The 25,000-nt window shown below is 45.1% G+C and overlaps 1 protein-coding gene across 5 annotated transcripts in view; it reads right to left on the minus strand.

Moving 5' to 3' along the window:
- The window catches only part of tjap1 (tight junction associated protein 1 (peripheral)), a 99,160-nt gene that overhangs the window by 14,235 nt on the left and 59,925 nt on the right, over positions 1-25,000 (minus strand). For 4 of the 5 annotated variants that reach the window (XM_042065706.1, XM_042065705.1, XM_042065703.1 and 1 more), the window contains 3 exons: positions 22,826-22,987; positions 9,302-9,368; positions 814-921 (listed from right to left, as the gene is read on the minus strand). In XM_042065706.1, the coding sequence (XP_041921640.1) occupies positions 814-921; positions 9,302-9,368; positions 22,826-22,987 (337 nt within the window). Of the gene's footprint in view, positions 1-651; positions 780-813; positions 922-9,301; positions 9,369-22,825; positions 22,988-25,000 lie in introns of those variants that run through there. The other variant, XM_042065707.1, reaches the window with a different exon arrangement.

Consider the following 25,000-nt stretch of genomic DNA (forward strand, 5'->3'; position numbering starts at 1 on the left):
GTGTGTGTGTGTGTGTGTGTGTGTGAGCTGGAGTCCGACAAGCCAGTGGTTGCGCATGCAGGAAGAGTGCCTTCGGTGTTACACTCTTAAGTAATACCTCCCCCCCACACACACACACACAGAGACACAGACACACAGACACACACACACACAAACACACACGCACAGCGCACAGCGCACAGCTTGAGAGCTTCTCAGAGGCTCACTCGCTGATTTGAGTGTTTATGGTTGGGATTTATAAGTGACTGGAAGTCAATCAGTAAATACATTTTTCTAAACTCTCTCAATAGATAGATAGATAGATAGATACTTTATTGATCCCTAGGGGAAATTCAATGCATTCTGCAAAGACGCCTGCCAGCAACTCGCAAATATTTAGCTACTTAGAGATGGAAGCAAACACACACACTCATCCATTACACACAATCACACACACAAATCCATATAGACACACACCCACACACAAAAGAGTGTGCACACATCCTCTAATACTCAAATACAAACACAGGTACAGACACACACACATAGAGCATACGCACATTGAGCTCCTCCAGCTTGCATATAAACACACACACACACAGAGTACGCACACTGAACTCCTCTAACTTGCAGACACACACACACACACACACACACACACAGAGTACGCATATTGAGCTCCTCCAGCTTGTCGATGGTGTTCTTGCATATAGACACACACACACACACACACACACACACAGAGTACGCACATTGAGCTCCTCCAGCTTGTCGATGGTGTTCTTGCATATAGACACACACACACACACACACACACACACACAGAGTACGCACATTGAGCTCCTCCAGCTTGTCGATGGTGTTCTTGGCGTCCAGCAGCTTGTTGGTGAGCTCCACAATCTCCTGGTCCATCGTCTTCTTATCCCGCTCCACTTTGCGCAGCTACGGACCAGAGAGGACACATTAACTGCTCTGTGTGTGTGTGTGTGTGTGTGTGTGTGTGTGTGTTAGATAGGTGTGTGTGTGTGTAATGTGAGTGCAAGGCAGACTAGTCATGTATAACACACTCTTAACAGTGTTTGAGTGAAAGTGGTCATTTTTAAAACCACCCCTCTTCGGAACCAGAGAACCAATCAAAGAGGAGGGGGGGGGGGGCAATCAAAGAGCGAGAGAGGGAAGAGAAAAGGAAGATGGAGGAAAAGAAAACACACCTGCACTGAACAGAGGGATGTGGGGCGAGAGAGCAGGAAAGAGGGCAACTTTACCACCACTCACGCAGACTATATGCTGCACAGCAACTTAACCACCACTCACGCAGACTATATGCTGCACAGCAACTTAACCACCACTCATGCAGACTATATGCTGCACAGCAACTTAACCACCACTCATGCATGTACAGCAACTTAACCACCACTCATGCAGACTATATGCTGCACAGCAACTTAACCACCACTCATGCAGACTATATGCTGCACAGCAACATAACCACCACTCATGCAGACTATATGCTGCACAGCAACTTAACCACCACTCATGCAGACTATATGCTGCACAGCAACATAACCACCACTCACGCAGACTATATGCTGCACAGCAACATAACACAGCAGACCTCAGCATGGCTACCTCAACACATCACTATAGCAACACAGCAGACCTCAGCATGGCTACCTCAACACATCACTATAGCAACATAACAGACCTCAGCATGGCTACCTCAACACATCACTATAGCAACATAACAGACCTCAGCATGGCTACCTCAACACATCACTATAGCAACATAACAGACCTCAGCATGGCTACCTCAACACATCACTATAGCAACATAACAGACCTCAGCATGGCTACCTCAACACATCACTATAGCAACATAACAGACCTCAGCATGGCTACCTCAACACATCACTATAGCAACATAACAGACCTCAGCATGGCCATCTCTACCCCAGTCTCCAACTTGCACTGCAGCCCTTCACTCCCTGCTATCTCATCTCTCCATCTCTACCTCCATCTCCAGATCCCTTCTTCACCTCTTTCCACCACTTCCTTCTTCTACCCATCCTTCCCTTCTTCTCATCTCTCTCTCTCTCCTTCTCATCTCTCTCTCTCTCCTTCTCATCTCTTAATCTCTTCCATGATAATTTCTCTCAAGGTCTTGCACAGACCTCAGCTTAACTGTGCACTTTGAACTTTGACCCCCCCAGTGGACTAGTTTCCCCAGTGAGCCCAATTCCAGGTGTCCTGGTTACATCCAGTCCCATTACAGCTTCTACTTTTCTGACCAGCACCAGTAAGCCTGAGGTTCAACACCACCAGGTAATCCTCACTAATACACCTGAGGTTCAACACCACCAGGTAATCCTCACTAATACACCTGAGGTTCAACACCACCAGGTAATCCTCACTAATACACCTGAGGTTCAACACCACCAGGTAATCCTCACTAATAGGGTTCAACTACACCAAGGTAATCCTCACTAATACACCTGAGGTTCAACACCACCAGGTAATCCTCACTAATACACCTGAGGTTCAACACCACCAGGTAATCCTCACTAATACACCTGAGGTTCAACACCACCAGGTAATCCTCACTAATAGGGTTCAACTACACCAAGGTAATCCTCACTAATACACCTGAGGTTCAACACCACCAGGTAATCCTCACTAATACACCTGAGGTTCAACACCACCAGGTAATCCTCACTAATACACCTGAGGTTCAACACCACCAGGTAATCCTCACTAATAGGGTTCAACTACACCAGGTAATCCTCACTAATACACCTGAGGTTCAACACCACCAGGTAATCCTCACTAATACACCTGAGGTTCAACACCACCAGGTAATCCTCACTAATACACCTGAGGTTCAACACCACCAGGTAATCCTCACTAATAGGGTTCAACTACACCAGGTAATCCTCACTAATACACCTGAGGTTCAACACCACCAGGTCGTCAGAATGTTGAGCAGACCTGAAGACCAGCCCCAGAGAGGGTGTGTGTGTGTGTGGGAGGGGAGGTCTTAGAGCTCGGGACAAACACAAACACACACACAGAGGAAGGGTGCCATGACAACTGGTCGCCTGGCAGTTAGCTAAATTACCTGCCAGGGAGAGAAGGAACACAGAGAAAGAGGAAAAAGGAAAAAGATGGACAGATAGAGAGAGACGAACAGATAGAGAGAGAGACGAACAGATAGAGAGAGACGAACAGATAGAGAGAAAGAGATAGAGAGAGAGACGAACAGACGAACAGATATAGAGAGAGACGAACAGATAGAGAGAGAGACGAACAGATAGAAAGAAAGAGATGGGGTAGGGGGAGGGAGAGAAGGGGGGTCATAGAAAAGAGGAAGAGTGAACGAGGGAGACAGAGAAAGAACGAGACCTAGAGAGAGTGAGAGAGATAGAGTGAGAGATTAAGCGAATGAGAGATAGAGTGGGAGAGAGATAAAAAGTGAGAAAGATAGAGAGAGAGATAGTTATGAGCAGAGAGGCACACATAGATGTAAGGGAAAAAGAGAGAGAGAGAGAGAGAGAGAGAGAGAGAGGGAGAGAGATAGTTATGAGCAGAGAGGCACACATAGATGTAAGGGAAAAAGAGAGAGAGAGAGAGAGAGAGAGAGAGAGAGAGAGAGAGAGAGAGATAGTTATGAGCAGAGAGGCACACATAGATGTAAGGGAGAGAGGAGGAGGGAGGACATGGAGAGACAGAGCAGAAAGGTTTTCAAACACTGAAGTGAGGAAGGAGTCAGTTTAATTGCAATGCACAACTGGTCATCAGGGACGGCACACATGACCCCCTCGGGCCACTGTATCTCACCCCCCCCCCCCGGCTGAGGGTGAGGTTTCCAGCTGTGGGGGTACCCAGCTGTGGGGGGTACCCAGCGAGCGGGGAGGGGGTGAGAGCCAGAGCTGACATTCTGACAGCGTTCAGGCGAGTCTCGCAGCCATGGCAACAGGGTGGCACTCCTGTGTGTAGCAATGCCATTCTGCTGATGCTGCTGCCATGGCAACAGGGTGGCATTCCTGTGTGTAGCAATGCCACTCTGCTGATGCTGCTGCTATGGCGACAGGGTGGCATTCCTGTGTGTAGCAATGTCACTCTGCTGATGCTGCTGCTGCGCTTGTTTGTTTGTTTGGTGTTGACGTTGTTGTTAGGTTGTCTGTTGCTGTGTTTGTTGATTGTCTTTCTAGAGCTGTGCTAATTGGCTGACGTCCCATGTATACCCAGTGGCAGATCCTCTATGGGGACCAATCAGCAGCGGCATCGGAGCTGAGCAGCACAATCACACAAGGTGAAATCAAAGCCGCTGATTAGCCTTCACCAGGAAAAAGGCTGCTTTTGAGCGAGCTAGCATTGACACTCAAGTTAAGATTATCTGGTTAGAACAAGACAGCCTTTTGTGGCTAAAAAACGTCACATTTTCACGCTGCCAAATGTGAAGCTCTGCCTCCCACCACCATCATCATCATCATCATCACCATCACCACCATCATCATCATCATCATCATCATCATCAGGAAGTTTTCATGCAGGTGCTGGCTTTCCAAGCAGCCAAACACAGCCTAGCACAGAATAGCCAATCAAACCACAGCCTAGCACAGAATAGCCGATCAAACCACAGCCTAGCACAGAATAGCCAATCAAATCAGAGCACCACTGGCCCCACTGGCATGACAAGCAGTATGACACAGCAGAACATGGCTTATTTAGTAGCATATAGCCTACCCTCTGACAAGTCACGCATTGGTTATTCCAGCATCACATAGCATAGCATAGCATAGCACAGTCTAGCAAAACAGCACAGTTCAGCACAGCAAATTACAGATTAGCACAGCCTAGTCTAGCACAGTACAGCAGACAATAGCACTACAAAATGCAAATTAGCATAGCCTAGCCTAGCACAGCATGGCAGACATTAGCACTACAAAATGTAAATTAGCATAGCCTAGCCTAGCACAGCATGGCAGACATTAGCACTACAAAATGCAAATTAGCATAGCCTAGCCTAGCACAGCATGGCAGACATTAGCACTGCTGAATAGCACAAGCCCAGAGGAAATGAGCAGGCAGGAAGCAGGAAGTCAGCTAGCCAGAGTGGATGGAGGGATGTGTGGACACGCAGGGAGGGATGGAGGGATGGAGTATAAAATGGAGATGAATGGGGATGGAGGGAAACGAATGAGAGACTGAGAGACTGAGAAAGAGAGAGAATGAGAAACGCAACTGCATAGACCCAAGTTTGACTGATGGCGGCCTGAATGGAGATGAAAAGACGACCCGGATCACAGGGCAGCATGGAAAAGAGGGGGATCAGAGAGAGAGAGAGAGAGAGAGAGAGAGAGAGAGAGAGAGAGAGAGAGAGAGAGAGAGAGAGAGAGAGAGAGAGAGAGAGAAATGAGAATACAGGGAGAGTGACTGTTACATACACAGACATACACACGAGAGTTACAAAGACAGACCGACTAACAGACAGACAGACAGTTACAGAGATAAACAGACACTGATTAACAATGAAACTGAATGAGAGAAAACCCACACCATTGGCAGGGGATCGTATATGCTTATGGTGTGTGTAAGGGGATCATGTATGTTTATAGTGTGTGTAAGGGGATCATGTATGTTTATATCGTGTGTAAGGGGATCATATTGTGTGTAAGGGGATCATGTATGTTTATATCGTGTGTAAGGGGATCATATTGTGTGTAAGGGGATCATGTATGTTTATATTGTGTGTAAGGGGATCATGTATGTTTATATCACCCGGAGAGAAGAAATACTCTTTTCTGATTGGCTGGTGGGGTGGCTATTAATTCTGAATAACGGGACACCTATGAAGTAGATCTGGTAAAAAAAGTTTAATCACTGTTTCATATCAATGCTTACTAATGGTAACTATAACAACCATAGTAGGACGACGTTTGAGCCTGGAAGCAGGCTTCGCAACAATGGAATCAACTGTAAACAAGCTAACTGTCCATGCTACCTCAAAGTTGTACAACAAACTGAACAAGTCGGCTTTTTTTAAACGGAACCGTCTGTTTCCTGTGTGTGCTATAAAGGCATGACTATTACCTATAGTGGCAACCAGGTGCTAAGCGGGATAACGGCCTTCGAGGTCTCCTGTTATACAGAATTAATGGACTCCGCGGCGCGGGGAGTTCTTAGCCTCTCGCCCTCGTCCATTAATTCCGTATAACAGGAGACTCGGTGGCCCTTACATAGCGTATGTAAGGGGATCATATATGTTTACTGCAGGCACTCTGCTCTGCTCCAGTGTAGTCCAATCAGATCACAGCTGAACCAGCCGAGGCTTCAGGGGACGAGAGGAAAGGTAACCAAACTACAGATCATCTCTCAAACATGGTAACCAAACTACAGATCATCTCTCAAATAGGTAACCAAACTACAGATCATCTCTCAAACATGGTAACCAAACTACAGATCATCTCTCAAATAGGTAACCAAACTACAGATCATCTCTCAAACATGGTAACCAAACTACAGACCATCTCTCAAATAGGTAACCAAACTACAGATCATCTCTCAAATAGGTAACCAAACTACAGATCATCTCTCAAACATGGTAACCAAACTACAGACCATCTCTCAAATAGGTAACCAAACTACAGATAATCTCTCAAATAGGTAACCAAACTACAGATCATCTCTCAAACATGGTAACCAAACTACAGATCGTCTCTCAAACATGCTAACCAAACTACAGATCATCTCTCAAACATCCTAACCAAACTACAGATCATCTCTCAAACACGGTAACCAAACTACAGATCATCTCTCAAACATCCTAACCAAACTACAGATCATCTCTCAAACACGGTAACCAAACTACAGATCATCTCTCAAACATGGTAACCAAACTACAGATCATCTCTCAAACATCCTAACCAAACTACAGATCATCTCTCAAACACGGTAACCAAACTACAGATCATCTCTCAAACATCCTAACCAAACTACAGATCATCTCTCAAACACGGTAACCAAACTACAGATCATCTCTCAAACATGGTAACCAAACTACAGATCATCTCTCAAATAGGTAACCAAACTACAGATCATCTCTCAAACATGGTAACCAAACTACAGATCATCTCTCAAACATCCTAACCAAACTACAGATCATCTCTCAAACATGGTAACCAAACTACAGATCATCTCTCAAACACGGTAACCAAACTACAGATCATCTCTCAAACACGGTAACCAAACTACAGATCATCTCTCAAATAGGTAACCAAACTACAGATCATCTCTCAAACATGGTAACCAAACTACAGACCATCTCTCAAATAGGTAACCAAACTACAGACCATCTCTCAAATAGGTAACCAAACTACAGATCATCTCTCAAACACGGTAACCAAACTACAGATCATCTCTCAAACACGGTAACCAAACTACAGATCATCTCTCAAACACGGTAACCAAACTACAGATCATCTCTCAAACACGGTAACCAAACTACAGATCATCTCTCAAACACGGTAACCAAACTACAGATCATCTCTCAAACACGGTAACCAAACTACAGATCATCTCTCAAATAGGTAACCAAACTACAGATCATCTCTCAAATAGGTAACCAAACTACAGATCATCTCTCAAATAGGTAACCAAACTACAGATCATCTCTCAAACACGGTAACCAAACTACAGATCATCTCTCAAACACGGTAACCAAACTACAGATCATCTCTCAAACACGGTAACCAAACTACAGATCATCTCTCAAACACGGTAACCAAACTACAGATCATCTCTCAAACACGGTAACCAAACTACAGATCATCTCTCAAACATGCTAACCAAACTACAGATCATCTCTCAAATAGGTAACCAAACTACAGATCATCTCTCAAACACGGTAACCAAACTACAGATCATCTCTCAAACACGGTAACCAAACTACAGATCATCTCTCAAACATGCTAACCAAACTACAGATCATCTCTCAAATAGGTAACCAAACTACAGATCATCTGTCAAACACGGTAACCAAACTACAGATCATCTCTCAAACACGGTAACCAAACTACAGTTTAGTTTGGTTACTCTCTACTCTACTCTCCCTTCCAACTAGCTACCCTGTACAACTGCTTTAAATCTTTTTTTTTTTAGAAGGAATATTTGAAATGTCATTCTATCAGCACTACTGCTATTACCCACTTTTGCTTAGCCCCGCTAAGAGCCAGGCCACCAGAGACCACTGTGTGTGTGTGTGTGTGTCCCTTGTGCCAGACCACCAGAGACCAGCCTCTTCATCAACAACTAGTGCCAATCTGCAGTTAGCCAACCAACTATTGCAAAGATGCTCAAAAACATCTCATTTGGGGGGTGAATAGCGTGTTGAAATTGGAGTTATGTGTGTGTGTGTGTGTGTGTGTGTGTGTGTGTGTGTGTGAGTAAATAAATAAGTGAAGAGAATACATTCTGTGTGTGTGTGTTTGTTTGTAAGGGAGAGACAGTGGGATGGAACCAGAGACAGAGTGTGTTTGTGTGTGTGTGTGTTAGTAAGTGAGTGGAGAGTATATCCTTGTATGTATGTGTTTGTGCGCGCCTGTGTGTGTCTGAGTGAGTGTGTGTGTGTGTGTCTGAGTGTGTGTGTGTGTGTGTGTGTCTGAGTGTGTGTGTGTGTGTGTGTGTGTTTAAGCAGGGAGGAGGTAAGCAGTGGGAACCTCCCTCACTGCTTTGTCGGCTGCAAAGCTTCATGGGAAATCAATTTGAGCTCAGGGTGCTGGGAACAGTGCAGCGAACCCACTTCGATCTGATGTGATTGGATTTGGAGGGAAAAATGAGCATATACCGCACACACACACACACACACACACACACACACACACACACACACACACACACAAAATGGACTCTCAGATGTGTCCTGATGCTTAACGATAAATCCATTTATGCTGATTGAGTTTATCCACTTTACAGCAGTCGGATCCTTGGAAGGTTCGAAATAAATCTACAGTTACTGCAGGGCTGTAATCGTCACACACACACACACACACACACACACACACACACAGACCTTTCAGTTGGTTATGCATGACCACAAGCTTGCTACAACACACACACACACTCCAGTACAGATCAATGAGAGAGCAGGGGGATGGGTGGCAACGTGGTGATGTGATCACTCAAATCCTGTTCTCCTTATACACCAATACACACACAAACATACAAGATGTGGCTAACATAATGTAATGAATTTTGAACTATTTCTACTGACCGAGCACTCGCGCGCACACGCACATGCACACACATGGGTCAGGTGAAAGGTTACCAAAGCGTGTAGTTTCTCCTCCAGCTCCTGGTTGGCCCTCTGAGAGGCAGTGTAGCTGTTCTGGAGTCTGTTAAAACACACACACACACACACACACACACACACACACAAAGAGAGAAAGAGAAAAACATTAGATTCATACCAAAAGTCCGATAGTGCCATCCAGTCCCGCTGGGAAAAGGACTTTCTTTACAAAGACATATCTCATCATGATAGACACATGTGACACATCGCTGGAGTGTTGGTCAGAGTAAGTGTGTGTGTGTGTGTGTTGTGTGGGTGTATGTGTGACAAAGAGAGTGAGTAAGTATTAATCCTTGCTCTCCCTGATTAGAAGAGTGACCGCTCTAGCGGTCATGCCTTAACGAAGCTCCGCTCTAACGGTCGTGCCCGAACGGTTGTGCCCGAACAGTCGTGCCCTAACGTAGCTCCGTTCTAACGGTCGTGCCCTAACGTAGCTCCGTTCTAACGGTCGTGCCCCAACGCTTGTTTCTTAACGTAGCTCCGTTCTAACGGTCGTGCCCTAACGTAGCTCCGTTCTAACGGTCGTGCCCTAACGTAGCTCCGTTCTAACGGTCATGCCCTAACGTAGCTCCGTTCTAACGGTCGTGCCCTAACGCTCGTTTCTTAACGTAGCTCCATTCTAACGGTCGTGCCCTAACGTAGCTCCGTTCTAACGGTCGTGCCCTAACGTAGCTCTGTTCTAACGGTCGTGCCCTAACGCTCGTTCCTTAACGTAGCTCCGCCAAGCTAAGCCAAGGTGGCTTTACCTCGGGAAAGCCACCTTGCCTCGCTGTGAAACAGTACAGCTGTGTGGTCAGCTCCAATCTCCTCGCAAAGTGCGGAAAATAGACGCACTTTTTAAGGGCCGGGTCTTGATGAAATTCACCACTCTCACAACCTCGTTCAAAATCTCATTTAGTTAGGGACTAACTAAGCTGCCTTGACACGAGCGCTTCCCTATGAATAACACAGTTTGTCCATTGCGCATCGGGTGCTACCTGGGCCCAGGCTACAGATAAAAAAATAAATTAAAAAAAATCCTGTTTTTCACGTCAGTTCGCGCCCCACCTGGCATGTCTCTGCGACCCACAGTTTGAGAAATGCTGACCTAAGAGGTCTCATCTTGAGAGGAAAATGAATGAGGACAGGAGAGCTGTGCAGTGTTCTACACCTGTCATTTGCATCTGTAATAGATAATGGTGGTGCGTTATCACCTGTCATTTGCATCTGTATTAGATAATGTTGGTGCGTTATCACCTGTCATTTGCATCTGTATTAGATAATGTTGGTGCGTTATCACCAGTCATTTCCATCTGTAATAGATAATGTTGGTGCGTTATCACCAGTTATTTCCATCTGTAATAGATAATGTTGATGCGTTTTTATTGCCTATTATAATTATAACGCACCTCCATCTTGTGCACCTACTGAAACGTCTTTTTCCTCCCACACAGAATAGTCGACTCGCCTTCAGAGTTTTATTGACAGCCAGCGAGAGGAATATTTCCCTGTCTGCCTGAGAACACACGGTCAATCTCCATCACCATCCTAATAACCATAATCATCATCACCCTCCTCCTCCTCTTCCTCCTGGTCGGCGTGACTATTCATTTCCTCTGCTGTGTGTGTTGGCTGTGAGTGTGTGGGTATGAATGGGCTAGAGATGAACTCAATGGCTGGACACAGCACCCTGACCTATCATCAGTGGCGGAGCGGAGAGCCGAGTGTCCATGGATCAATATGCCGCTCGTTCCCATTCACCAAAGAGCAGAATATTTACGCATGGTTGCCAGATCAGCACTTCTGCAGCCAGGAAGCCAGACGGCAGCACTCTAGAACCTTAACTGCTTTCTGTTTCTGCACAAGCACTTTCCAGTCAAGAGTGTTTGTCTGTGAGTAAGGGAAAGTATGCTCAAAAAGTGTTTGTGTGTGTGTGTGTGTGTGTGTGTGTGTGTGTGTGTGTGTGTGTGTGTGTGTGCGTGTGTGTGTGTGTGTGTGTGTGTGTGTCGTGTTCAGTCATCTCTGTTCTTCGTACAGCTGGCAGCTGGCATAACTTTCACAGGTTTGATGGCAGATACCCATCAGATAGTGAACCAAAGGTGTGTACCCATCAGAAAGACTGTTTTGATCTCATACACAGTGTGTGTGTGTGTGTCATGTTTAATTACTCCTCTACAAAGGTGTGTACCCATCAGAAAGACTGTTTTGATCTCATACACAGTGTGAGTGTGTGTGTGTGTGTCATGTTTTTGATATCACCTCTGTTCAGGATGCAGCAATGTTATTGCCCCAGGCACCCATATACATACAAATACACACACAGTTCTCCACACTTACACACTCTTCTATACACACACACACACAAACACACACACACACACCCTTCTACACATACACACATACACACACACACACACTCTTCTATAGAGGAAAAACTGAGTTACTATCTGATGGGGCATCTGACATCAAAGCTGTGAAAGTCAAGCCATGCCAGCAATCAGCAGTCAGTAGAGTCAAGCCATGCCAGCTATCAGCAGTCAGTAGAGCCCCTATGTGACTATCAGCAGCCAGTATGTGACTACCAGCAGACAGTAGAACACTCCCTATGTGACTATCAGCAGTCAGTAGAACACTCCCTATGTGACTACCAGCAGTCAGTAGAATGTGACTACCAGCAGTCAGTAGAACACTCCCTATAAGCGCTTTCAGATATAACCTCCGGAGTATATGCGGAGGTTTGTCAAACGGAGGTCCTACCCTTCGGATGATTCAGATATGATGCTAACCTGCGGACCTTATACTGACCTTATACGGACCTATGTGTGAACGACATACACGCACATTACAGAATCTCTGTGTGGTTGTCGAGTGAGGGGTGGGGGCTTGTAGAGTTCACAAGATGCAAGATATGACGCAGAATATATGCAGGCCGCTGCCGGTCACAGCTGCTGTTCGTTTACAAATTATATGCATTATGTAGGCTAAAGAAGAAAAATCTATTGCGCGTAGGCTAATAGGCTACTTGAAGTAGTCACTTAAGTGCGCACTTGAAATTGACCTACAGTATTTGTACAGCGGGGAAAATAAGTATTGAACACGTCAACATTTTTTTCAGTAAGTATACTTCCAGTGAGGCTATTCACATGATTTCACCAGACATTAGTATTAACTTAGTAATCCACACATATTAAAAAATCTAAACATTAATATCCATAAGTAGAGTTATGAGTATAAAAGTGGAATGGCACAGGAAAAAAGTATTGAACACGCTAAGAAAAAGCAGTACACAAAGGCAAGGAATGGCAAGGAACAAGCTGGAATCTATAAGTAGTTAGAGAGTAATTATCCCTCCTATCTGTGCAAATTAATATAAGCTGGCTTAGTACATACTGATGGGCTATAAAAAGGTTTTTCGTTACCAAGGTGTCACACAAGAAACATTTCATGATGGGTTAAAACAAAGAGCTCTCGCAAGACCTTTGCAACCTTATTGTTGCAAAACATATCAATGGAACTGGTTACAGATGCACTTCAAAACTTCAGAATCATCCAGTAAGCAGTTTTGGAGCCATTATCTGCAAGTGAAAGGAACATCACTACATCATCAACTGGCCATGCACAGGATCTCTTTGCAATATTTCGAACCAGGAAGTCAGAAGGATTGTCAGAAGAGTAGCCCAAGAGCTAAGGACCACTTGGAGAAAGCTCCAGAAAGACTTGGATGCAGCAGGTACAATTATTACAGAGAAAATCATAGGTAATGCACTCCACCACCATGTCCTCTATGCACACTCCCCCCGCATGACTCTATTACTGAAGAAAAACATGTCGAAGCTCATTGAAAGTTTGCTACACAACATTTGGACAAGCCTATGAAATACTGATAGAATGTATTTTGGTCAGGCAAGAGCAAAATTGAACTTTTTGGATGTCATACTACACACCATATTTGGAGGAGAAATGGCACTATGCATCATCACCCTAAAAATACCATACCAACAGTGAGGTTTGGAGGTGGTGGCATCATGGTGTGGGCTGTTTTTCATCTCATGGTACTAGCAGACTTCATACAGTTGAAGGAATGATGAATGGAGTCCTTTTGTTCCGGGAGAATCTTGCCATTCACCAGGATGATGAGGATGAGACATGGTTAGACCTTCCAGCAAGACAATGATCCAAAGCATTCAGCAAAGGAAACTCAGAGAAAGGAAATCAAGGCCCTGACTTCAATCCAATTGAATAGTTTAGGAAGTTAACTAAAGATCAGGATTCACAAGAGGGACCCCTAGAATCTTCAATATTAAAAGACTATCTGTTTAAAAAAATGGGCCAAAATCACACCGGATTACTGCGACTGATTAGTTTCGTCATACAGGAAATGCCTTGAAGCTGTCATTTCAAATAAAGGCTCTTCCCCAAAGTACTTAAGAAATTTCAGCAAGCGTGTTCAATACTTTTTTCCTGTGTCATTCCACTTTATTACACATAACTCAATTTATGGACTTTAATGTTTGGATTTTTTTATATGGGTGGATTATCTGAGTTAATACTAATGTCTGGTGAAAATTTCATGCAAATAGCCTCATTGGAAGTATCCTTACTGAAAAATTTTTTGATGTGTTCAATACTTATTTTCCCCGCTGTATGTGTGCGTCGAATAAACACATTTATCTGTTTTCAACGTTATGTAGCAGAATTACTTGGCTATGGAACCCCAAATCTGGTTTGCGTTGGAGAGAGAGAGCATGCACAAACTTCATGGTACCAGCCAATTCGGCTAACTCGAGACTTCAAGGCCATCATATACAACGTTTTTAAGCAACAAACAAAATACTAACATAACAGTGAAGTGGTTCGTTTTTTCATGGTTTTCATTTTCTCTAGGCATATTTATGCTCAACAAATGTCAGCGAGCTCAGCAGTGAGGTCATGAGAAGGCTATCAATAAACAGAAAACTGACCGTGTTGGCTAACAGTTTATTAAATACTCCTGTTATTGTCGTCAACGACGTCGCTGTAGGCTACTGCCTTTTCAGGGCCTTCTGCTTATGATTCAGTCTTTTGAGTTCGTTTGGCCTTGCGATGCAGTTGTAGGCTACAACGTGTCTCTTGCCGTTCCCTTCATGTGTTCTATCACAATGCTGTCTGCCCTCATGGACAGTAGCTCCGTGATGTCTGCATCTTTCCAGGTCGGAGATTTTCTGGACAGCACTATGCCACTCCATCATAACACTGGCATTTAAGTCAGATCTAACCACATGGACGCACGAAAGAAACGTCACCTACACGCCCACTAGGTGTGAATTTTAACCGCATGTTCTACACTTCGTTAAGACACAGCACATTTACATAAGGGGGGGGGGAGTAGTAGAACAACCGGCTAAATTCGGACTTCTTCGCAGATCTTCCGGCCGTACACGTATGTCTGAAAGCACACTCCCTATGTGACTACCAGCAGTCAGTAGAACACTCCCTATGTGACTACCAGCAGTCAGTAGAACTCTCCCTATGTGACTACCAGCAGTCAGTAGAATGTGACTACCAGCAGTCAGTAGAACACTCCCTATGTGACTACCAGCAGTCAGTAGAATGTGACTACCAGCAGTCAGTAGAACACTCCCTATGTGACTACCAGCAGTCAGTAGAATGTGACTACCAGCAGTCAGTAGAACACTCCCTATGTGACTACCAGCAGTCAGTAGAATGTGACTACCAGCAGTCAGTAGAACACTCCCTATGTGACTACCAGCAGTCAGTAGAACACTCCCTATGTGACTACCAGCAGTCAGTAGAATGTGACTACCAGCAGTCAGTAGAACACTCCCTATGTGACTACCAGCAGTCAGTAGAACACTCCCTATGTGACTACCAGCAGTCAGTAGAACACTCCCTATGTGACTACCAGCAGTCAGTAGACTTCCTACAGTATGTGGCGACCAGAGAGCGCATCATGATGGGAGAGGAGAGGAGAGTGGGCATCAGGACAGGAGAGTGGGCATCAGGACAGGAGAGTGGGCATCATGATGGGAGAGGAGAGGAGAGTGGGCATCAGGACAGGAGAGTGGGCATCAGGACAGGAGAGTGGGCATCATGATGGGAGAGGAGAGGAGAGTGGGCATCATGACATGAGAGTGGGCATCATGATGGGAGAGGAGAGGAGAGTGGGCATCAGGACAGGAGAGTGGGCATCATGACAGGAGAGTGGGCATCAGGACAGGAGAGTGGGCATCATGATGGGAGAGGAGAGGAGAGTGGGCATCAGGACAGGAGAGTGGGCATCAGGACAGGAGAGTGGGCATCATGATGGGAGAGGAGAGTGGGCATCATGATGGGAGAGGAGAGTGGGCATCAGGACAGGAGAGTGGGCATCATGATGGGAGAGGAGAGGAGAGTGGGCATCATGACAGGAGAGTGGGCATCAGGACAGGAGAGTGGGCATCATGACGGGAGAGTGGGCATCATGACGGGAGAGTGGGCATCATGATGGGAGAGTGGGCATCATGATGGGAGAGGAGAGGAGAGTGGGCATCATGATGGGAGAGGAGAGGAGAGTGGGCATCAGGACAGGAGAGTGGCCATCATGATGGGAGAGGAGAGGAGAGTGGCCATCATGATGGGAGAGGAGAGGAGAGTGGCCATCATGACAGGAGAGTGGGCATCATGGCGCTGACCCTGCGACCCAGGGCAGTCGATGTGTGGCCCATCACGCTCACATGCACACATGAGCGCCAACGGGGCGCCAGGGGCCAGCACACCATCGACCTGCAGCAATATGCCACACCATCCACCTGCAGCAACATGCCACATGCCACACCATCCACCTGCAGCAATATGCCACACCATCGACCTGGCAGCAATATGCCACATGCCACATGGCCGGATTCCTGCGGCACTGGCCTAGTTTTACACTTCACACCAGAACCGGTAAGGGCACAGCAGCACAGCAGCACAGCAGCACAACAGCACAGCACAGCACAGCAGCACAGCACAGGACAACACAGCAGTGCAGCACAGCACAGGACAACACAGCAGCGCAGCACAGCACAGGACAACACAGCAGCGCAGCACAGCACAGGACAACACAGCAGCACAGCAGCACAGCACAGCACAGGACAACACAGCAGCACAGCACAGCACAGGACAACACAGCAACACAGCAGCACAGCACAGGACAACACAGCACATCTCTCTGTCGCTAATCTCTTCCACACTCTAGCTCCATCTCTCCATCTCCATCACTCTATCACTCCATCTCTATCTCTCCATCTCTCTCTCTATCACTCCATCTCTCCAGCTCTCTATCTCTCCATCATTCCATCACTATCTCTCCATCTCTCTCCTGTCGTCCCTCCTGATCAATAGAGCTGAGCCGGATGAGTGTATGAGGCTCTTTCTCCCTCTCGCTCTGCAACAGACTGCACTCAATGGCTAAATGATAAACGAGTCCTCAAATCTAGACGCACGTCAGCCTCCCTGATGCTAGATGCAGTCGTGTCCATCAGAATTATGGCATTTCGCAAATTTTAACAGCCGTCTGCACGCACGCACGCACGCACGCACGCACGCACGCACGCACGCACGCACGCACACACGCACACACGCACACACGCACACACGCACACACGCACACACGCACACACGCACACACACACACACGCACAGGGATGCCATAAGTCTCCGATGGAGCAACACTAATTATTGAGCAACTATAATCCAATTACACTATTCTCTTTACAAAACACACACACACACACACACACACACACACACACCATTCTCTTTAACAAGGCTGTCTAGAGGAGCTGGGATCAGCAGGGACGAGAGTGATCAGGAGTGGGGAAAGACCTCCAATGGGGACGAGATCATTGGAAATGACAATCACACCATTCTCTTTACACACACACACATAGACACACACACACACACACACACACACACACACACACACACACACACACACACATAGACACACACACACACACACACACACACACCAGGCCGAGCCTCCAATGGGGACGAGATCAAGTTGGAGAGAGACTGTGCAGACACTACAGGAGGAGGGAGAGAGAGGTGGAGAGAGGGAGAGAGAGGGAGAGAGAAGGAGGGAGAAGGAGGGAGAGAGAGAGAGAGAGAGAGGGAGAGAGAGAGAGGAGAGAGAAGGAGGGAGAGAGAGGGAGAGAGGGAGAGAGAGAGAGAGAGAGGGAGAGAGAGAGGAGAGAGAAGGAGGGAGAGAGGGAGAGAGAGGGAGAGAGGGAGAGGGATATAGAGAGAGATGGGGAAGGGCCTTGTCTGGAGTGTGACTGCTCCTCTGTTCTGTCCCAATCAGCTCCATTTGTCTGTGATGCGGAACACCAAGAATCACTGTGTGTGTGTGTGTGTGTGTTTTCGGGCTGAGGAGGCTAATGGGTTATGACAGATGCACTAGATGCTAGGCAGCCGGTAGAGGAGAAAGAGAGGGGAGGGGATCAAGAACACTGAGCAAAGAACAAGAACTGAGATTAGAGAACAAGAACACTGAGCAAAGAACAAGAACTCAGATTAGAGAACAAGAACTCAGATTAGAGAACAAGAACTCAGATTAGAGAACGAGAACTCAGATTAGAGAACAAGAACATTAGAGAACAATAACTCAGATTAGAGAACAATAACACTGAGCAAAGAACAAGAACTCAGATTAGAGAACAAGAACTCAGATTAGAGAACAAGAACTCAGATTAGAGAACAAGAACTCAGATTGGAGAACAAGAACACTGAGCAAAGAACAAGAACTCAGATTAGAGAACAAGAACTCAGATTAGAGAACAAGAACACTGAGCAAAGAACAAGAACTCTGATTAGAGAACAAGGACTCAGATTAGAGAACAAGAACACTGAGCAAAGAACAAGAACTCAGATTAGAGAACAAGAACTTAGATTAGAGAACAAGAACACTGAGCAAAGAACAAGAACTGAGATTAGAGAACAAGAACACTGAGCAAAGAACAAGAACTCAGATTAGAGAACAAGAACTCAGATTAGAGAACAAGAACTCAGATTAGAGAACAAGAACAACGATTAGAGAACAAGAACTCAGATTACAGAACAAGAACGCAGATTAGAAACACGAAAGCAGATTAGAGAACATGAACACAGAGCAAAGAACAAGAACGCAGATTAGAGAACATGAACGCCGATTAGAGAAGAACTCAGATTAAAGAACAACAACTCAGATTAAAGTACAAGAATGCAGATTAAAGAATAAGAACGCAGACGCAGATTAAAGAATAAGAACGCAGATTAAAGGTCCAGTATGTAGGAAATAATGAAAAATAAACTGTAACCATTCCAAAAATGATCACCATATGTTGTCAGAGAGTGAGGAAACACGATGAATTGAAGTAATGGCTTATTTGACAACATTACTCTAACCCGTGAAACCCCGTAAAACCCATGAAAAAAAAATCAGTTACGGGGCGGAATCTCTTGGAATTTTTGTTTATGTTTTGAACGATTAATTCTAGAATAGCGTATTAATAATGGGCTAGCGCGTCCTCCTATTTGGGTTGCCAAATTAGCAAAGGCCAACTGTCAACAGCTGTCAGTTGTAGTCATGAATGCCTACAAGAGGCAGGCAAATTTCCAAAATTAAAACAAGAAACAAATTAAGTGGACATCGGAGGAGCTTCCTGAGATGGTGACGTCTTCGTCAAACGAAGAATATCAAGTCTGACGCAGAGCTGGCCATATTTCTCCACAACAGGTAGCCTATGCTAAACTTCATCTGCATCGCTAACTTCAGCTAAATATGTTACGTTGGTTAGAGAGGTATTTTATGTTTTCACTGTTTCCGTAATGTGTAGCTGGGTCATGGTTGGAGAAACGTTAAAGCAGCTGCAGGTCAACTAACGTTAGCTAAGTCTTCATTACATCTGGCAACCCAGATGAGGCTCGCGTCTGGTAGTCTTGAGAACGTTCACCAGTGTTTTGATTTTGGCCTACAGAACGTTCGGTAACAATCCTACAAATCGCACCTTTAAAGAATTAGAATGCAGATTAAAGAATAAGAACGCAGATTAAAGAATTAGAATGCAGACGCAGATTAAAGAATAAGAACGCAGAGCAGAAGAGAAGCCCTCGGTGCAGAGTGGAGGAATGCAGAGCAGAGTTGAGGTCACTTGGATCATCAGCAGTATTTCACTTTGAACTATTCATTGGTCAGGTTGTCCTCAGCTTAGGAAGAGTTGTCCCATGACCACACAACCCTGAAACTAGATGTACCGCAGAGCGGTACAAAATATGACCGCCGCCCAGTCCAGCACATTTTTTCCACAAAAATAAATCACGCTGAAAGGCCTATATGATTCTAACTGTCTCACTAAATTGCATTATTCACACTCAATTCTCACTGGCATCTGCTAGACAACAAGTACCAAAACATGATTAGTTCATAGATTTCACATGTAAAATTCATTTTATACAACCCCACCCCCATCTTGCCTGTTCATAATTCTGAGAAATTCTTGAATTGTGTGCATGTGTGCGTGTACATGTTAATGTTTATGTGTGTGTGTGTGTGTGTGTGTGTGTGTGTGTGTGTGTGTGTGTGCGCGTGCTTGTGTTTTTGCCTGCGTATATGTGTTTGTGCATGTGCATGCATGCGTACATATGTCTACTGTGTGAGTATGTGTCATACGTATGATTACTGTGAATGTATGTGTGTGCGTGTGTATCTGTTTATGCACATGTGTGCACATGGAATGGGTTAACATGACCCCTGGAGGCAAACATACGGAAAAAATTGGTCATCCTAGGCCCTACGGTTCTCAAGATATTCACAGAAAACTGTGTGTACCTAAAAAGAACATAACACTAGGAGTGTATCACACTGACACACTCCTAGTGTTCATTTCGTCAGAGACAAGAGGAAATATGTTTGTCAACGACCTTTTTTTTCATGACTAAGACGAGACGATGACGAGACGCCATGCCATGCCACACTGACTAAGACCATCTTAAGATGCATTATTGTTGACGAAAAAAGACAAGACTAAAATGTTTTGCATAACATAAAAACTAAGATTAAATCTCTCTTCATTTTCGTCTACAAAATGAGAAGGCAGAATATCTAGCTGTTACATTTTAAAAATATTCTGAATGAGTTTATAGCTTTCCTGTAGGCGAGTCTACGTGCTGTTGCTGCAACCCTGTGGCTGCAACACAAAACTACATGGAACAAGAACACCGGAGATTTCCTAAGCTTTATGCCACAATGCTACATATCCAGAAGTTGAAGCTTCTCTCATACAAATTAACATCCCCCAGATTGTCCATACGAAAATGTTCAGCATGTAATGTCAACTATTTAACTGGTTACACTGATGATGCAAAGTTTGCTAGCAAGTAAGCTAATATGGAAAGTTCGCTAGCAAGTTAGCTATGGCTAAGATCAGGGATGTCAAAGTCAAATACATTAGAGGGCCAAAAAAACAAATTTGCTACAAGCCGAGGGTCGGACTGGTTCAATGTTTATTAAAACATATTAAAATGACTGCACGTAACCTATTGAACCAAGACGTGTACTGTATTTTATTTAATGATTAATGACTGTGACTGAAGTGCGGGCAAAGTTTGCACAGAAATGTACGATTTTTCCCATCCTCACCTTGTCGTAAAACTTGTTTAAATGATCATATGATGCCTCCTTGCTGCTTTGTCGTCTACATCAGCCTTTCTCAAACTTCTTTGACCTGAGGCCCAGTCAAGGCATACTTTGGGGTCATAGGGCCCACCTACATGAACCCACCCCCTCCTCCCACCCCCCATTAAATTATCATAATGATATCACAATTATTATTATTTTTATACTATATTGCTATACATGCCCTTAAAAACCGTCAATGTTTAAAGTGCTAAGATTGTTCACAAAAGTTTGTGAAAACATGCACATCAGAGTACTGCTTTACTAATGTAAAATATAATTAGGCCTACAATAGTTTCATTGTTTTTGCATTGTTGGATGATGCTTGCATGAGAAATACTTCTCTAAACAACAGCAGTTATATGGGTGCTGTTGTTTTGGGATGTTTCCCTCATGCAAGCATCATACACTGATAGAATATTTATATGCTAATTGCATGAATGCCTGAATGTAAGGATTCAGGAAACACAATACCAGCTTTTGTGAATGGTAAATGGCGGATCAGATCATGCGTAAATCACTGATCTGGAGATCTTTAACTATCTTTAACTAAGACTAATTAATAGCTTTTGGCTGACTTTAATACTTAATGCCAAACAGCGTTTTATATAGTCTGTGCTCTGTTTTTTATGGAAGTTGCATAAATCCACGTCGTTCTATTAAATGTCGTTTCATAATTAAATAGCCTTCCAATAGGTTGAAGCTTAGCTTTGCTACCAACGTGCACACACATGCATTGAATAAACGCTCATACCATGACTTAATTCTATGCCTCTATGTTTGATGACACCAAATTAACAAGTATTTCCTACTAATTGCAGAAATGTTTTTTTTCTTTTTCTGTCCGCGGCTCCTTGACCAATTGCGCAGCAAATTATCAGACGATGGCCCGGGAATAATTTCACTCTGCAGACCATTGTCCACATTGCGGACCGCGGCCCATAGTTTGACAAATGGTGACCTGCATGCTGCCATATTAAGGCCTTTTTACGGTGTTTTAGCCGGGTATTCGCGTGGAAGGCTCTGTAGAAATCTAGCACCCTATTCAACGAAGTTAAACTGAAAGAGCGTGCCGTTCACAGACACCAGAATGAACGAGTTCACAGTAACGTTCATCAGGCAGTAGTAGGCTAATACAGTACGTTCAGTTCACGTTCGCTCAAAATACATATGAACGAGTGACTTTCGTTCAATGAACGCGTTCGGGCACAACACTGGGGAGGGGGGTAGCTGAAAGTTGACATCTGCCCTGACTGAATACTGATGAATAATGAAGCCGAGGCCCACTTGCGGCACCGCAGTGAGTTCGTGGGCTACCGTTGCATTGTGGGGAATGGAGTATTGAACACAAACACAAACACAAACACAGAACTTGTCCCTAATCTTATTGAAAATATCTTCTTGTTCAAGTCGTCACATGTGAATGTGTGTGTGTGTGTGTGTGTGTGTGTGTGTGTGTGTGTGTGTACCTGAGGATCCTTTCCCTCATCATGTCGTGTGTGAGTGTGTGTGTGAGAGTGTGTGAGAGTGTGAGAGTGTATGAGAGTGTGTGAGAGTGGGTGAGTGTGAGAGAGTGTGAGAGAGTGTGTGTGTGTGTGTGTGAGAGTGTGAGAGAGTGTAAGTGTGAGTGTTAGTGTAAGTGTGTGTGATTGTGTGTGTGTGTGTGTGTGTGTGTGTGTGTGTGTGTGTGTGTGTGTGTGTGTGTGTGTGTACCTGCGGAACTTGTCCCTCATCTTGTCCAGGTCGTCGCGCGTGCGTCCCATCTCGGCCTGCATGTAGTGTGTGTGTGTGTGTGTGTGTGTGTGTGTGTGTGTGTGTGTGTGTGTGTGTGTGTGTGTGTGTACCTGCGGAACTTGTCCCTCATCTTGTCCAGGTCGTCGCGTGTGCGTCCCATCTCGGCCTGCATGTAGTGGCGGCTGGCCTCCCACTCAGTCTCCATGGCCTCCATCTTGTGTGTGGTCTGGGTCAGCCGCCTCCGCAGGTCCTCATTCTGCTGCTGCAGGATCCTGTGGGGGGAGGAGAGCACAGCGCTTTACACACACGACACACACACACACACACACACACACACACACACATCATACACACACACACACACACACACACACACACACACACACACACACCACCACATCACACACACACACCATACACACACCATACACACACACACTCCTCATTCTGAAGCAAGAGACTCCCGTGTGTGTGTGTGTGTGTGTGTGTGTGACATAGCAGTGTTGCAGTGGCATTTAATATCCAGGCCACACACACACTATTCCCACTCCTCTGTTTGCATTGTCCCCAGTATCAGTATCAGTGGTAGTGTAGTGTAGTGTAGTGGTTAAGGAGCTGTCCCCAGTATCAGTGGTAGTGTAGTGGTTAAGGAGCTGTCCCCAGTATCAGTGGTAGTGTAGTGAGCTGTGGCCGGTTGCACAAAGCACCTTAAGTTTTTTCCCTTAAGTATGACCCGTAAGACTTAATTTCTCCTCAGGTAAGGGATTTACTTAAGGGTGTCGCACAGAATACCTTAAAATGTTTCCTTAGTTAACTGCCTTTGCCGCGATGCCGTTAGTTAACCCACCAAACACAGTGCTTATATCTTATCATTCATCTTACCTTAATAATATTAGCGGAAATTATCCAGGTAGCAAGTAAAACATGTTATATACATGAACTGAACAATACTAGTTGGCAAGTTAGAAATGATCCTGACTGTCATCAGTGCACCAACGTTTTGCCTAGCGAACCGAACCGAAGCTCATAGGCTAACAAGACATCCACATGAATTGTTAACGTTAGCCTACGTAAACCAAACAATAACAATACGGCATGTTTCTGGGCTCGCGTGCAGTAAGCTGAAAGTTGTGGGTTCAATTCCCGGCTTCCATCATTGTGCCCTTGAGCAAGGCACTTAACCCCAAGTTGCTCCGGGGACAATGTGATCCCTTGTAATAGCTGACATATGTAAGTCACTTTGGTCAAGAAGTGTCTGCTAAATGTAATGTAATCAAAGGATGCTTTCTGCAAGACTTCTCAACCACCTGACTGCGCACACACGCACGCGTACACACACACACACACACACATACACACGCACACACACACACACACGGCCTCCAGGACCTCTCAACCACCTGACACTGACTGCTCGCTTTCTGAGCCACATCTGCTCACTGCACTCACACTTTCTCTCTCTCACAGTGATGAGTCTAATGTGTGTGTGTGAGTGCTGCTGAGTCTAATGTGTGTAAGTGCTGGCGAGTCTAATGTGTGTGAGTGTGTGTGTGTGTGAGTGCTGAGTCTAATGTGTGAGTGAATTCCGCTAGAAAAAAATGGTGCCGGTCGAGGTTTTGTTTTCCGGACAATTTGATGATATGCCGAATGTCAAATATCCTATTATCGCTTCTTAATTAGTCAAGTTGAGGAAAACTGGAGACAGGCTATGTAGCTTAAAGAATGACATAATCAGGCTGTATAGAATGCAACATGTTCATTAGCCTAACTTAAACATGTCTAACAAGATCTAGCTAGTATATTTTCATGGACAGCAAGAGTCCGCTTCGTTTATTGTTTTAAAAAGGCTACGTTGTTTGTTGCTGCTACCCACGTTATCTCCAGTGGTGACTGTTTAACTTACACAGATGCGCACACACAAGAATGAGCGCTCACACCACTACCCCCTAATGCTATGCCTCTTTATTTGATAACAATAAATTAAGAAATGTTTCCTATTCTGGGAAATGTCTAGCTTCTTTTTCTTTCGGTCCGCGGTTCAATGATACCGTTTAATTGTGCCGGAAATTATCTGCGGACCAGCAATCTCCTCATCGAGGAGGCCCTAACCCTGCAGATCATAGACAGAGAAAGCATAGGTCTACTGTATGCTTTGGGTACAGAACACAGTTGCATGTCCAGTGCACACGGAGAATGACAGTGTCTTGGAGCGGTCGCAACCCCGCAACTCCACTTCCAACGTCATGATTCCGACAGATAGGCCTACGCCCGACACTTCTGCTTTT

This window comes from Alosa sapidissima, chromosome 16 (assembly GCF_018492685.1).
Source record: "Alosa sapidissima isolate fAloSap1 chromosome 16, fAloSap1.pri, whole genome shotgun sequence".
NCBI classification, from domain to species: Eukaryota; Metazoa; Chordata; class Actinopteri; order Clupeiformes; family Clupeidae; genus Alosa; species Alosa sapidissima.